Raw genomic sequence first — 15,037 nt, 5'->3', positions numbered from 1 at the left:
TCGATTCCAGTCAAGGGCATGTACCTTGGTTGCAGGCACATCCCCACTGGGGGGTGTGCAGGAGGCAGCTGATCGATGTTTCTAACTCTCTCTCTCTCTTCCTCTCTGTAAAAAATCAATAAAATATATTTTTTTAAAAATAGAAGAAATGACTATGTTCCCAAATAGATAAAAAAATATATAAAATAAAATAAAAAAACAACAAGCACAGACTGAAGAGAATAAAGCAACATGTGGGAAGTAATGCAGCTAGTAAGGTGACAGAGCCAGGATATAAACAAACACCTCTTATTCTCTACTGGAGGCCTTGTGCATGAAATTCCTGCTCTTGCGGGGGGGGGGGGGGGGGGGTGTCCCTCAGCCCATCCTGCGCCCTCTGGCAGTTGGGGAGCCCTCGGGGGGATAAGGTGGCAGTCTGACATCCTTAGTGCTCCCCGCCATCACTGCTGCGCTCGCCAGCTGTGAGCCTGGCTCAGGGCTTCTGGCTGAGCAGCGCTCCCACTATGGGAGCGCACTGACCACCAGGGAGCAGCTTTTGCATTGAGCGTCTGCCCCCTGGTGGTCAGTGCGCATCATAGTGACCAGTCGTTCCACCATTCAGTCCATTTGCATATTAGCCTTTTATTATATAGGAGGATGTATCCTGCCTCCCTGCTTAGAGTCTGGTTAAGAGGCTTGTTTTCTGTGGCCAAGAAAAATGCAGTAAGTGATCCATTCAAGGATCCCAGGATGGTGTCATAGAAGGGCAGTTTTTCCAACCCTATGTATCAATTTATTCAACAGTATTTATCTTGCGTACTCTGTCCCAAGTTCTATTCTAGGATCTGGGGACATAGCAGTGAATGGCCCTCTCATTACAGAGTTCACCAACAGGACAACACACAAACATAAATATGTCAAGTAGTAGTAAGTGCTATGAAGAAAAATAAAGCCAGGTGATAATGGAAAAAATAAAATGGAACAGGCACTGCTAAGAGAGTCACCTAACATAGAGTCAGAGGCCACTGAGGAAGCAGCAGTTCTCAGAGCTGCTATGAAGTTGCTAACAACTCAGTTCAAGTCTGAGTCATAAACATTTTGGAACAACTGCTTCAGGGACACATGGACTTTACCTGCTCCTCATAGTTTTTGCCTCCCTCATTTGCATGTTAGAACCAACCAATCCCTAGCCAGCAATCCTTCATTTACATGAAAGAATTGTACTTTGTGGTTTTTGCTTTTATAAATCCTGCCTTTCTTTGTTCTCTCAGAGAGCAGTTTGAGTAGTTACCTGGATCTGCATCATGGTAGTGCAGTGTTTTTGTTCAAATAAATGCCTTTTGTTCTCATTGCAGCCTGAGCCTCTTTGGTTACTGAAGGGGCAAAATGCTTGTTCCTACACCCCAGCTTTTCTCTACAGTCGCCATCTAAAGCCTTCAATTTCCCAAACTAGGAATCACTTATGTTTCTCACTTTAGAGAAATATGATTTTTAAGATTTTCTTTTTAAAAAATGTTTATTGATTTCAGGGAGAGGAAGGGAGGAGAGAAATAGAAATATCGGTGATGAGAGAGAATCATTGATCAGCTGCCTCCTGCTTGCCCCCTATTTGGGAACAAGCCAGCAACTCAGGCATGTGCCCTGATAGGGAATCAAACTGTGACCTCAACACTCAACCACTGAGCCACATCGGCCAGGCAATAATAATATATTATTTGCTATGTTTCTACAACAAGTTTCAAAGGGCAGCTCTTTTGGGTGTTTGGAGAATACAGAAACAAGACACAAGAGAGGGGCTAACTGAGAAATGATGAAACAAAAGGATTTTTCCCATAATAATTTTATTGACAGTTTTTATTGTTACAAAGGAAGTCCATGCATACACGGTGACAAGCTTCACTTCATATCTCAGGAAGCAGCGATCATCTGCTAGGTCTTTGGGGTAATAAGAAATGGGAGAAAACCAGTAAAGAGAAAGACCAACTTAAGAGAGATGAAGGGCCCTCAGTGGATAGAGCATCAGCCTGCGGACTCAAGGGTCCCAGGTTCGGTTCCGGTCAAGGGCATGTACCTTGGTTGCGGGCACATCCCCAGTAGGAGGTGTGCAGGAGGCAGCTGATTGATGTTTCTCTCTCATCAATGTTTCTAACTTTCTCTACCTATCCCTTCTTCTCTGTAAAAAATCAATAAAAAATATATTTTTTTTTAAAAGAGATGAAGGAGAGGCTAAAAAATGCACCTTCTGGAACTACAGTAAAGGGGCTAAATGAAATCATCATTTTATCCTTTCAGGGATCATAAGGCCTGGGAAAAGAGAGGTGGAAAGAACCAATTCTTCAGAGAATTACTAGGGTCACAGAATGAATGAGTAGAGTTAGAGTCACAGACAGAAGGGAGGAAACAGCTGTGTTTAGGTTTTGGTAGGTGGACATGGGGTGGTAATAATATCACGGGGTTGCCATTAATCGAATCATAACTACTACATGCCAGAAACCATGCTAGGCTCTGTACAGAATGATTCCTAATTACTGCAGCAACACTGAAAGGTGGGCATTGTTGTTCCGGGGGAGGCACTGAGGCTACAGGTTAAGTAGGTTGTTCTGGTTGCCTGTCAACTAGTAGCAGGGTCAGGAGAGGGATCCAAGCCTGCCGGGCTCTGGAGTTAGGATGTTTTCTACATCCCTGCTTTTTCATGCTACAAATTTCAAAGGGGGATTGGGTGACGGTGACTTGGGAGTTTATAAGGTCTCAGTGAAGGTTAAAAAACAATAAGGAGATTCAGGTCTGAGCAGGATATCTATATTTCACAGGAGAATTATTGGGTCTTGCCTCCTAGAATTTCTAGGGAATGGAAAATAGAGTAGGATTAGGATGAGAGGTGATTCTGATTTGGGGATTTCTTTTGAAGAGGAGTCAGGTACTAGGGTTTGTCCTAGGCAGCAATCCGGTAGTTGGGGTGGACCTGGGGCCTGACATCGCAGACCATGCCAAGGAGCTGGGCCAGGACGCGTTCTCGATTTTTCTGCTGGGAGCTCTGCATGCCCTGCACCTGGCGCCTGGTAGCCTGCTCCACTTCTGCAGACAGGTTTCCCTGGGAGCCCATGGCCTGGAAGATGAGGAAGGGGTAGAAGAGAAAAAGGAAGAGACAGAGAAAGAGGGTCCAGGCATGTGGAGGAAAAGATCCTAGAGCAAGGCCAGAGAGAAAGGCCCTCTCCAAACCGCCCATCCCACGGAAACAGCCAGACACCAGGACAGCAACACAACCCCTTTCCTCCAAGACCTGGCATGCAACGTCAGACTGTACAATCCCCACCCTCACCACCCATGACCACTGCACTCTGCCCCCACCCAAATGTCATCATACTCCCCACAGACTGTGGCAATTCCCCCACAAGCTGCTCAAGTCCTTCAGATGCCCAGGCTCTTAAATATCACAAAGCTTGACCAATGTCACATGGTCCCCACCAGGATCCCCTTCTGTTCTTGACCATCTTATTTTATCGTAGAATCACCCTCACCAGATGCATCCACCAACTTGCACTCTGGGGTGCCATCCCCAATTCTCCCCAGACTCACCGCCTGCTGTTTGCTCTGGAATTCCAGCTCTCGCTCCCGCCGGTATTGTTCCACTTCCATCTGTGCCTCTTCCTTTGCCTGTTTCAGACGCCGGGCCTTCCCTGGAAGCAAAGGATGGGGGTGGGTGAACCCGACATAAAATGTGATAGTGGGGGTCAGTCCTTCCCAGAAAGTTATTCTGCGCTCAGCCAACCAGGTGCTAGATTCTAACACTCCCCCATTTCTTCCCTTCTAACCAGCCCCCCAGCCCTCAGCTCTCTCCCCATCAGGCTTGGGTATTCCTCAGGACTCAAATGTTTGCTGTCCTCCCACCCCCAATTTTCTTTCCAGACTTCTAATGGAGGAAAGGGGAGACTCACTCTTTCTGGCATCTGCCACCTTCTCAGCCGCTCGTTTCTCTGCTTGCAGGAGCTGCTGGATACCCTGGGATTGACTGGCCATTTCTGTCGTTATGGCAGATTCTGTTTCGGATGCTACCAAGGTACCAAATGGCTCCCAGCCCCCCACCCCACCGCCTACGTCTCCTCTTCCAGCTCGTTGCTGCAGTCCTCCACTATCCCTGGGTCTTAGTGCTCCCCTTTTCGCTTAGCCTGCACCGGGTGTCTCCCCCAAACTGATCCTCCCGATGGTAGCTGGTCCTCCTCGCCCACCTCTCACTCTGGCAGTACCGAGAAGGACCTCTCGGGGGCAGCGGAGACCAGGCCCAAAGCTGCCCGCTAGAGTTGGGCGCAAGGCTGGCCCAGTCCGGAGATCTAGGAATGGGGGCCGGGGCTGAAAGGAGCGTATTTGGGAGAGAAGGAGGCATGGAGGGGTTGAGACTGGGTGAGAAAGTAAGGAAGTCACCATCCGTGGTGCGTTGTGAAGAGGTCGTTGGACTTCTGAATTCGGCCAACATCTCCTCCCTTTTCTCTCCCACCCGTTTCCATTTCTTCTCTATCTTTCCCAAGTCCAAACTTCGGCATCCATCTCACTTGCCTTTTTCTCTTTTCATGCCTGTTTTTCTCTTTTTGATCTGCCTCTGTTCTTGGCCTCAATGTGGTTTTTTTTCTTTTTCACTATGATTTTTTTCCCCTTATCTCTCCTGTTTTCTCTCTTTTCTCATCTTTTCATCCATCTCGGAACCACTACTCTCTCTTCCCAGCTGGGGAGTTGGGGGTAAACCTCCAGGCCGCCCTCTTTTTTCTGCGCCTACCCTCCACTTTCCCGGTTCCAGGTAGACCTTTTATCTTATGTTCCCTTGTTTCCCCCCCGGAGGCCACACCGCGGAAACACACCTCCCCACCCCCACCACCGCGCGTCCTCGGGGAGGAACGACATCCGGTAATGCTCCTTAGGTCATTTCCGCCCTTTACCTGCGTCTCAGTTGCGCCGTTTCCGCCAGCCTAGAGTGTCTCCGCCTTCCGGCCTCGCTCCGAGCAACTGAACCCCGGCCTTGGGCCGGCAGCTCTGAGGGTACTTCGGGGGGCGGGGGCAGGTCTGATGAATAACCCCACCCACTCAGGTCCAGTGGGAGAAGCCTTTATTTTACATCATTCGACCGGGTGCATTCAATTTCTAGATCATTATTTGAAATTGTCCATGACTTTAAAATTCTAACTTGTTGATAAAAATTTCCCCTATCAGTCCCTATTCCCCCTTTCCAAAGTTCTTTATTTAAAATTTAGCTCGGCTTATGGGCCGAAAAGTGATAATTTGTCCTTTTCTCAATTTTACATTAAAAATTAAATGTGTGACGCCAGCTCCCCCCCCCCCCCTTAAAATGTTTTCAAACCGATCATCTGGTAAGGGGGAGGGGGAGAACAGGCCTCATCTCTTGCTGAGGATGTGAGAACCCAGGCCGAAGGGAGGGACGGAATGGCCGGGGTGGCGGGGAGGGGCTGGCCAAGGCTGGGTCCCCTCTGATGCCTCTTTTTCTTCTTCAGCCCAGGAGTTCCATGGCCTCCACTTCCCGCCGCCAGCGCCGAGAGCGTCGCTTCCGGCGGTACTTGTCTGCAGGTCGGCTGGCCCGGGCCCAGGCCCTCCTCCAGCGACACCCCGGCCTTGATGTAGATGCTGGGCAGCCCCCGCCACTGCACCGGGCCTGTGCCCGCCACGATGCCCCTGCCCTGTGCCTGCTTCTTCGGCTCGGGGCTGACCCTGCCCACCAGGACCGCCACGGAAACACGGCGCTGCACGCTGCCGCCCACCAGGGTCCTGACGGTGAGTGTGCCTGCGGGGACAGGTCCTGAGCTACTGACCGGGTCTGAGATGGAGGCCAGCATCCTGGGACCTAGGGAGTAGATGCCCAAGTTGGCATTGGCTATCACTTGTGCCATTACAATACTAAACTACCATTGTCTGAAGAACCCAACACTCAGATTTCACGTCTTTCTAGATTAGTAGCTACTTTGTCTCGAGTGGTGGTTTGCCTATAGTGCAAAAAGTAGCATAGAGGGTAGGCTTAGAGATAGGTTGCCTGGGTTCATATCTCAGCTGCACTATTAATAGCTGGAACTTCTTGGGCAAGGTACCAAACTTCCCTGAGGCTTAGTTTACCCACGTGCAAAATTACATAATAACAACCCTTGCTATGTGCCAGGCACTTCTCACAACAACCATGTAAGTACTAACAGAGAAGTAATTTGCCAAAATGGTGCAGCAGTGACTGTAACCAGGCAGCCCAGCGAGGGCGCTGTCCTGTGATTCGGTACAGAGTTGTTATGGAAATATACAGTGATGGTGCCTGTGCTCCACCCCATGCTGGGGTGAGTGCTAAGAATCTACGGAAACAGTACACATGGTAAGCACTCAGTAGGTACTAACCGTTGTTCTGCCTGTTATCAGCACATCCGTACTCCCTTACCAATGATTCTGAAACAAAAACGCTCTGAGAGGCAAGCATTTATATCAGCCTGCCACCAAACTCAGGGCAAAACCTAACCTGACTAGAGTGAGGCCATCTACGATGTGTTTTTGTCATGCTGATGTCAACATTCAGAAGCATTTGTGTGTCTGGCCCCGGGGCTGCCCAGGTCCTCCCGGGCTACCCAGTACACAGTGTGTACTTTCAGGTCAGCTCTCAGATCCCAGAACATTTGCAAAGCCTCCGCCCCTGTGCTTCCCAGGTCCAGATTTGCCCTCAGGAGGTTTTCCTTAGAGAGTAAGAACATCTGAGGAGAACCTCTAGGTTGGGATGAGCAACCTTCACTCAGTTTGATTGCTCCCCCGGCATCCCAAGCATAGGAACCCATCTCCACCCCCACACCTTCCCCTAATAGTAAAGAAAAATTCCCCCTTTCTTTAATGTTTCCTAACATAAGTGAGATAGGCCAGCACATGGGGAGGTTTTAAACTTAAAAACAAAGGAGGTTTGCAAAGTGCAGGTGGCTGACTGAACAACCGGCATTGCAGGTGGCAAAAGCTGAGTCCTCACCCAGGTTCCAGCCTGGGCCCTGGGATCCTGCGCTGGGCTGAGTGAGGGACCCGCAGCTCACCCTCTGTGAGCCTGATTTGCCTCCAAAATGCAGGTTGTGAGAGTAAGAGGCAGGCGCTTGGTACAGTTTAGCACTAACTAAATGAGAAGTAGTGTTATATTCTGATATCCCAAGAAGCCTGCAAGATTGATATTATTATCTCACAGGTGAGGAAAGCAGGGCCTAGAAAGTTCAGGAACTTTCTTTTTTTTAAATATATTTTTATTGATTTCAGAGAGGGGGAGAGAGATAGAAACATCAATGATGAGAAAGAATCATTGATCTACTGCCTCCTGCACACCCCTCACGGGATCGAGCCCACAACCTGGACATGTGTCCTGACTGGGAATTGAACCGGGACGTCCTGGTTCATAGGTGGACCCTTAATCGCTGAAACGCATCTGCCCCGCGGTTCAGGAACTTTCTTCCCAAGGGGGATTCACACTCAGGTCACACCCAAGCCCTTCCTTCCCCCCAGTCCCTGCCAGTCCTGCCACCAGGGGGCCTTCTAACTCCTAGGTAGAAAGGCCTGTCTCCTTCCCTTTCCAGCTGCTTAGAAACCACTGTTGGTTAAATGCAAGTGTTCTCTTTGAACACATGAAATGACCTTGGATCTCTGAGGAGGGGCATTCCCCTCAGCTCCCAGGCAGGCCCAGGCCGGATGGACTTGCCTGTTCTGCTGGGTTGGCTGGGCTGGGTTGTCACACCAGTGAGATGCTGGTAAATGGCCCCCACCTTGGGCTTTTGGTAACTTCTCTTTGGACCCATCACCTAATGGGGAAGTTATCTCAGCTGTCAGAGACCCCTGTGTACACAAACCTTAGTCTGATAATAACCATTCTCTGCATTCAGCAAGAATTATCGAACACAGAAATAGGGTTGTTTTTCTCACAATCCTTGCAAAAAGAATAAAATCCAGAGCCAACCTGATTTTTTTTCCGGATGTATTATTTTTAATATGGCATTCACTGCACTTCTGCTGTGTGCCAGATATTCACTGTCCATTACCACTCGATCTGCACAGCAGAAGTAGCCTGTGGCCCTGTGTACAGGTGGCTGAGTCATCAGTCCACGTTTCATTTGCCTTTCCAGCCTGACTTCCCACAGCACGCCTGAAAGCTGCAGCTCCCCTGCATGGCTCTGTCTTCAGGACCCCCAGCATGTTTTTCACGAGCCTGCCTCTCTCTTACCTGTGGCTTTCCCGTCTGCCTGATTTCTGCTTTGCTCAATTACTCTCCCTTTCCAGACCAACGTAAGCCACCTCCGCCGGGAGGCCCTCTTGGAGCACCCTGCCCACGACTACCTTTTCTTCCTCTGTGCCTCCCTTAGTCAGCTGTCCTCATGATAAGCTTCTGATATTGGGTGTTTTTTTTTTTTTTTGAGTGAGTTGTACCAGTTAGTGTGAACTTTGCTTTAAGGTAGATATCATCTTATGGGGAGGAGAAAAGCAGTGCTGTCATCACTAAGACAAAGTCTATTTTTACTCCAAATGTTTTTTTCATATATATTCTTCCCAATAGAAAAGCACACTGGGAAAAGTTGATCTGTACTGCTAAACTGATGATAAAGCTGGCATTGCAAGTCACCGGAGGAAGGTGAGCTATTTAACAAATGATATTGGAGCATTTGCTTCATCCAGGAAAAATAGAGTCCTCCCTCATTCCTGACTTAAAAGTAAGTTATTGAGGGACCCGCAGCTCACCTAAATATGACAGGAAGGGCACATACCAAATTTATGGGAGGGGTTCCCTTGGGGGAATAAAACTTAGAAGGTAACATCGAAGAAAATTTTACTTTATCCATGGTGGAGTTGTACCAGTAAAATGAAATGATGTTGCAAAAATGACAATATATTAACATACCCTGTGATAGGAATAGAGGTGTTTATTGTACTATACTTTCTACTTATTTTGAATTTTTTAGGTTTCTAAAAATAAAAGTAAGTATAGTAGAAAAACACAGCGGAATTGTTTTATAATCTTGGAGTGAAGAAAATCTTCCTAAGAATGAAATAAAGTCAAAAGCTATTGATACAGATTTAACTACATCAAACTTTTTTTACAAATATATTTTTATTGATTTCAGAGAGAAGGGAGAGGGAAAGAGAGATAGAAACATCAATAATGAGAATCATCTATCAGCTGCCTCCTGCACATCTCCCCCTACCCCTTGCCACTGGAGATCAAGCCCACAACCCAGGCATGTGCCCTGACCAGGAATCGAACCTTGACCTCCTGGTTCATAGGTCAATGATGAGAGAGAATCGGCACCCAACCACTGAGCACTCTGGCATAAACTTGTGGGAATGGGAGAAAATACCTACAATGCATGTAGCACAGACACAGGGTTGATCTCTACCACATAAAGGCTGCATCTCTACATTATCGTTTCCAAGGGAAAGGCAGATGAATAAGAGCAGGTCATTCACAACAGAAACACAAAGAGCCAAAAAGCATATGAAAAAGAAAATTTCATAATTAAAATCTTTTTTTAATCTGTCAGATGGGCCAAATGAAAAGGTTGATGAGATGCAATTTTGGTAAGGGACGACACAGATTTCCATAGGGGTGTGTGTTGGCGCGAACGAGAGCTGTTTGTCAAAACCTCACATGTTCTTGACTCAGAAATTCCACTTCTGAGAAACAGCCCCGCAGAAACACCACAGGAGCCCGCAGAGACATGCAGGAAGCCAGACAGTTTGGAAACAAAGTCTGTTGCCTGGGGGCGGGGGGGTGGTTTGTTCCGTGCACAGTGAAACACCACGCAGTCATGAAAAAGGAGGCCAGCCACGTGTACTCCTGTGGAAAACATAAACGAGATGCTAAGCGAAAAGAGCAAGTTGCCAAATAAAACATATAGTGAGGTCATGTATCGCTGACAGAAATTGTCAGCTGTGTGATTTATGTCACCCAGATAGGACTGGGAAAGACAGCAGCCAAGTGGGCAGAGTGATTACATGTATTCTTCATTCTTTACGAGGAAAGGGCATTTAACATTCGTTATATCAGTTCACTTCAAAATGTTGAGTAAGAGTGGGGAAGCCACCCACTGTCCTACCACCAGAGACCAGAGCCTTATCTATTGCTATGCCTTTTTTCAGCCAGAGCACTTGCTCTTTTTTTACACAGTTGCAGTCAGATCCCATGAACAGTTTTGTAGCCAGCTTTTTCCATACACACACATAATTTTTAGTTACTATTTAATATCCTGTGTCATATTTTACTTATATTTTATGGTTGGAAGCCTTACTCCTTAAAACCTATGAACTTAAAACCTTCCCGTCCTAGCCTAAGCACCTACCACCCTCACCCCTGCCATGAACCCTGGTCAGGAGAGCATTGCCCCTCCCTCGTCCTGATGGGGTCTGGATCCGGTGCTACTCAAGTATGCCAGGAGATGCGTGGGGGCCGTGGGCCTTGGCCGGCCAAGGCTGGGCCCGTTCTGTCCCCCTGCCTCCCCGGCAATGGGAACACCCCTTCTGTCCCGTGCTTTTCCTAGATAGCCAGTGCCACAGAGTAAAGATGGAAGGGCCGCCAGCCCCCCTCCTCCTGCCCTGGTGAGAGGAAGCAGGCCCACAGCAAGAGAGCCTCACGCACCCTCCTGGTCCCAGGAGTGAGGTGCTGGGTGGCCTGGGTAGCCAGTGAAGTGAGCACACATGGTCACTTGGGAGCCAATGCAGGGAAGTCAGGACTCGGAGGGGAGTTCCTGGGCGGAACCCCCTCTCCATCCCTCTCCCCTCCCCTGGGCCAGCAGTTGTTGGAAAGAGCTTGCTGGTTGCTTGGAGCATTTCTCTGCTTCAAACTCTGCTGATCTGGCCCTCTACCTCCACCCTCCCAGCATGCCCTGGGGAAGGCTGGCTGAGGGAAATTCCCCTAAAAACATTTATTTTATGCAGTTTATTGAAAAGTAAAAAGATACCTATTCGATATTTGCATATTTATAATGGTAGAGTAGAATGTTCAAATATTTTTCCAATCTGAAGTATAATGTGGGGTGAGAGGTATAAGGTGACAATATTGTCTTTTCTCTTTTTTTTTTTAATCTCAGAGAGAGAGAGAAACATCAATGATGAGAGAGAATCGTTGATTGGCTGCCTCCTGCATGCCTCACACTGCGAATGGAGCCCATAACCTGGGCATGTGCCCTGACTGGGAATCAAACTTACTGGTTCATAGGTCGACGCTCAACCACTGAACCACGCTGGCTGGGCTAAAGTGGCCAGATTATTATGATCTCTGAACGCATAATAATCTGGCCACTCAGTGTGTGTGTGGCCTCTAATATATATATAATATATATATATATATTAGAGGCCCGGTGCATGAATTCATGCATGGGTGGGGTCTGGCCAGGGAGAGGGGACATGGGCAGTTGGCCAGCCTGCCTGCTGGTTGAACTCCTGGTCGAGGGGACAATTTGCATATTAGCCTTTTATTATATAGCATATACACTGAGGGGCCAGATTATTATGCGTTCAGAGATCATAACAATTTGGCCACTCAGTGTATTTTCCAGCCAAAACTGGAATACAGAGTCAGAGGTTTCTGACATTGCCCTGGGTGGCTAGAGGCAGACCGGAAAACATAAAATAGTTGATGGGGACACAGGCCAGAATAGTTAAACTGTGATAAACTGTCAGTGACTATGTGTCAGGTCCAGGTGGGCAGACAAGGGCGTGCGTGGCCGGCAGGACCCCAGAGGCGCCCTGCCAAGGAGGCCCAGCTAACTCCCCACTGCTCTCCCACCAACAGCCTACACGAACTTCTTCCTGCCGCTGCTGCGTCGCTGTCCCTCTGCCATGGGAATAAAGAATAAGGATGGGGAGACCCCAGGGCAAATTCTGGGCTGGGGACCCCCCTGGGATTCTGCTGAAGAGGAGGAGGAAGACGAGGCATCCAAGGAGCACCAGTGGAGGCAGAAGCTGCAGGGAGAGCTGGAGGACGAGTGGCAGGAGGTCACTGGGTGGCTTGAAGGTGAGGAGTCCGTTCCCACCCACAGCTGCCCTTCCCAGCTGCCGCTTTGCCTGCACCCCCTCCTGCACCCTTCCCCTGTGCCGCCCACTTCTCTTGCCCTGTGACCTTCTCATGGCCTCTCCCTGACCACCCCTGTCCCACCCTCCCAAACAGACTATGCTTCCCATGAGGCCCAGGAACCTGAGTCCTTCTCAGCCTGGTCAGATCGCCTGGCCCGGGAGCATGCCCAGAAGTGCCAGCAGCAGCATGAGGCAAAGGGAGCCTGCCGGCCCACCCGGGTTGAGGACTCCAGTCTCAGCTGGCGGCGGCAGGAGGAGGAGCGGAGGCTCTTCCAAGAGCGGGCCAGGGCCAAGGAGGAGGAACTGCAGGAGAGCAGAGCCAGGTGGGCGCAGGAGCAGGCGCAGGAGGCTCACAGGGACCCGGGGCCCAGGGCCCAGCAACCCAGGGGAGTTGGGAGGGGTAATCTCTGGCGCTTCAGTGATGTGCCCTGGCCCTTCCCTGGGGGAGGGGACCCAGAGGCCATGGCAGCAGCCCTGGTGGCCAGGGGTCCCCCCTTGGAGGAGCAAGAGGCTCTGAGGAGGTACTTGAGGGTCCAGCAGGTTCGCTGGCACCCGGACCGCTTCCTACAGCGATTCCGGAGCCAGATTGAGGCCTGGGAGCTGGGCCGCGTGATGGGAGCTGTGACAGCCCTTTCTCAGGCCCTGAATCGCCGTGCAGAGGCCCTCAAGTGACCTCCGGGAGACCAGGCGGGACTGCAGGGAACGCAGCCTTGGAGACAGGCCAGCAGGAAGGGCATGATCAGAGGTGGGGTGACGAGGACGAGGCAGGACCGCACTGTGCAGCAGAGGATGTGGGGTGGGAGTGAAACTTGTGACGAGCGGGGGTGGGAGGGCAGCCACCAGCACTGCTCCTCAACTCCGCCACTTCCTAATAAGACCTGGTTCCACGTCTCACTCCCAGGGCTCTGCCTTTTTCCACTGCGGTGGTTTTATTTGCCCATGACATCTTTCCCGCCGTCTGCCGAACTCACAGCTCTACACACCTGTGACCCGCACGCACATGGCTGCCTGCACTGGACGCTAGAGGCCCGCCGCCGGCCCACTCGCAGGCGGCCCTGAGCAGGCCAGTGTGCCCTCCAGCCTCTCTCCTCACCCTCTGCCGTGCTCCCCTCGGTAATCCGGGGCCCAAGAGATGAATGTGAACACTGGCCAAAAAAGGAAACAAAACTAGTTTCTCTCCCTCCCCAGCCCCCCACCAGAACCACATCCTCCTCCCCACTCACTGCCTCCCCAGCAGACAGGGCTTTCCCTTTGCTGAGTCACTGAATGGTCCAAGTGGGGGGCAGCAGAGTTGGGGACCATGAGGAGGTTGTGAGAGGTCGGGACAGGAGCAGGATGGAGGAGGAGCCCTGTGGGGGAGTGGAATTTCGGTTGCTAAAATTAGGACCAGGGGAAGTAGGCGGAAAGAGCCAAATTATGTAACCTGGGTTGTCTGTTCTTGGGCAACCAGGGACCCACACCCGTGGAGAGTGAGGAGTAACATGGACTCAGTCACTAAAGCCAGGTCGGTTGAGGCCTGAGGAAACGACTCTGTGCTCGTTTTAACCAGCCTGGGAACTTAAACTTCTCCATTTTCCCGGCCCATGTCAGTGCCTGGGCGTACACAGGCCTTCTAATAGCCCCTCATTACCCCTGAAGGCCTCACTAAGCCTTGACCTGGTATCCATTACCCAGACACTGGGTGTGACCAGACCTGGTGTGCATCTTCCAGACCTCCTGGGTCTGACTGGCCGCCACCCTGGACGGGTGGTCCTGGCTAAGCCTGCAGGACCGACGTTCTCGAGATGCACTCACACCAGGAGAGCTCAGCTTTTCCTCTTATTCGGAAACACTGCTGCGTTTTCACCTCGTGCTTCCAGTTTGCAAACCTGCGAATAAATCATTATCATTATTTCTAGCCAAAGCCTCCAAACACGTTGAGTTTGTTCAACAGCTCAATCCTCAGCTCCCTCCATAGCTTCTGCCCCCATGAAGCCTGGATTTCATCTCTGGCAGCCAGGCCTGGCCCTCCAGATAAATGTCCTGAGGGTGGAGGGAGAAGGCCTGGGGTTCCGTGGAAGACGGGGCACCATCCCTCCTGCTGTTCATGCTCAGCTCTCAGCACCCTGGACTGGTGTAGGACTAGACAGCACCAGACCCCAGGGCACAGCAGTGGAATGAAAAGAAAGGCAGGCCTGGCAGCACCGGCAGGAGTGGTGAGTGCGGTGGGCGCTTGTCTGCTTCAAGACGCTCATGAATCAAGCTAATCTTTCAGGTTGGGAGCCCCAGTCTCCGCGGACAGGAGAAGCCGGGAGTGGAAGGGGAGGCCTTGGAGGAGGGAAGGGGCAGCCTCAGAACGTGGCATGGCGATGTGGGGTGAGCAGGAGACCCCGGGGAGACAGCCAAGAGGCCCAAGGCCTGGAGGCATCACCAGATGTTGGGGCAGGAGAAGGAAGGGCTGAGAGGAAGCTGCTGTGATTCAGAGAAGAGACGGGCTGTGAGCAACCCAGGCATCCGGTTCCGCTCACAGCTGGGGGTTTCGGAAGTGGCATGCAAAGAGCTCAGGTTTGGGGGGACAGGGCGGGGTGGGGGGTGGTTAGGGTCCGACTGGGAGTTGACAGGTAAGTATCAGAAAACTTTGGTGTCCAAATTTGCTCCTCCATCCAGATTTTTCTCTGGTTTTTTATGCACATCGCTTGCCCTTTGCAAGAGTTACATAAACCACAGCACAATAAGGCCTGTTCCTGGCCCCCAGACCTCCCTCTTTCCAGTGTCCCTCCCTGGTGTCTGGCCCCCAGCCCTGTTGGGGGTTCCCCTGAGATGAGGGCTGTTCACTTTCTCTGACCACATGGTTTCCGCTTCAATGTCTTTTTTTCCTAGGCTGATAAAAATACTGAGCCTCAGAGGCCCTGGCTTCCTCTGACCCCTTGGGCCAGGCAGCAGGCTTCCTGTCCACCACGGTGGGGGCAGGGAGGGGCCCAGGGATCCTGGGGTGACCCTGCTTCCCATGAGCGAGAGA

General features: G+C 50.8%; 2 protein-coding genes across 5 annotated transcripts; one reads left to right on the top strand and one right to left on the bottom strand.

Moving 5' to 3' along the window:
* Positions 1-1,792: 1,792 nt before the first annotated feature.
* Positions 1,793-5,190, bottom strand: ATP6V1G2 (ATPase H+ transporting V1 subunit G2). Of its 4 annotated transcripts, none has more exons than XM_080666474.1 (4): positions 4,908-5,190; positions 3,915-3,998; positions 3,556-3,656; positions 1,793-3,085 (listed from the first exon to the last, which is right to left on the bottom strand). In XM_080666474.1, the coding sequence occupies exons 2-4, from the start codon at positions 3,994-3,996 to the stop codon at positions 2,912-2,914; spliced, it is 357 nt and encodes a 118-aa protein (XP_080522600.1). In that variant the 5' UTR covers positions 3,997-3,998; positions 4,908-5,190; the 3' UTR covers positions 1,793-2,911. The 4 variants fall into 4 exon arrangements, with proteins under 4 accessions (XP_080522600.1, XP_080522599.1, XP_080522598.1 ...); XM_080666473.1 differs by lacking the exon at positions 4,908-5,190 and adding an exon at positions 4,830-4,871; XM_080666472.1 differs by lacking the exon at positions 4,908-5,190 and adding an exon at positions 4,748-4,851.
* Positions 4,867-13,936, top strand: NFKBIL1 (NFKB inhibitor like 1). The gene is made up of 4 exons (XM_080666470.1): positions 4,867-5,007; positions 5,478-5,754; positions 11,759-11,980; positions 12,134-13,936. Exons 2-4 carry the CDS (start codon positions 5,490-5,492, stop codon positions 12,709-12,711), a joined length of 1,065 nt encoding a protein of 354 aa, XP_080522596.1. The 5' UTR covers positions 4,867-5,007; positions 5,478-5,489; the 3' UTR covers positions 12,712-13,936.
* The last annotated feature ends 1,101 nt before the right edge of the window (positions 13,937-15,037 follow it).

This window comes from Plecotus auritus (genome assembly GCF_963455305.1).
Source record: "Plecotus auritus genome assembly, chromosome: 4".
In the NCBI taxonomy this organism is placed as follows: domain Eukaryota; kingdom Metazoa; phylum Chordata; class Mammalia; order Chiroptera; family Vespertilionidae; genus Plecotus; species Plecotus auritus.
This window is presented reverse-complemented; position numbering and strand designations above follow the sequence as displayed.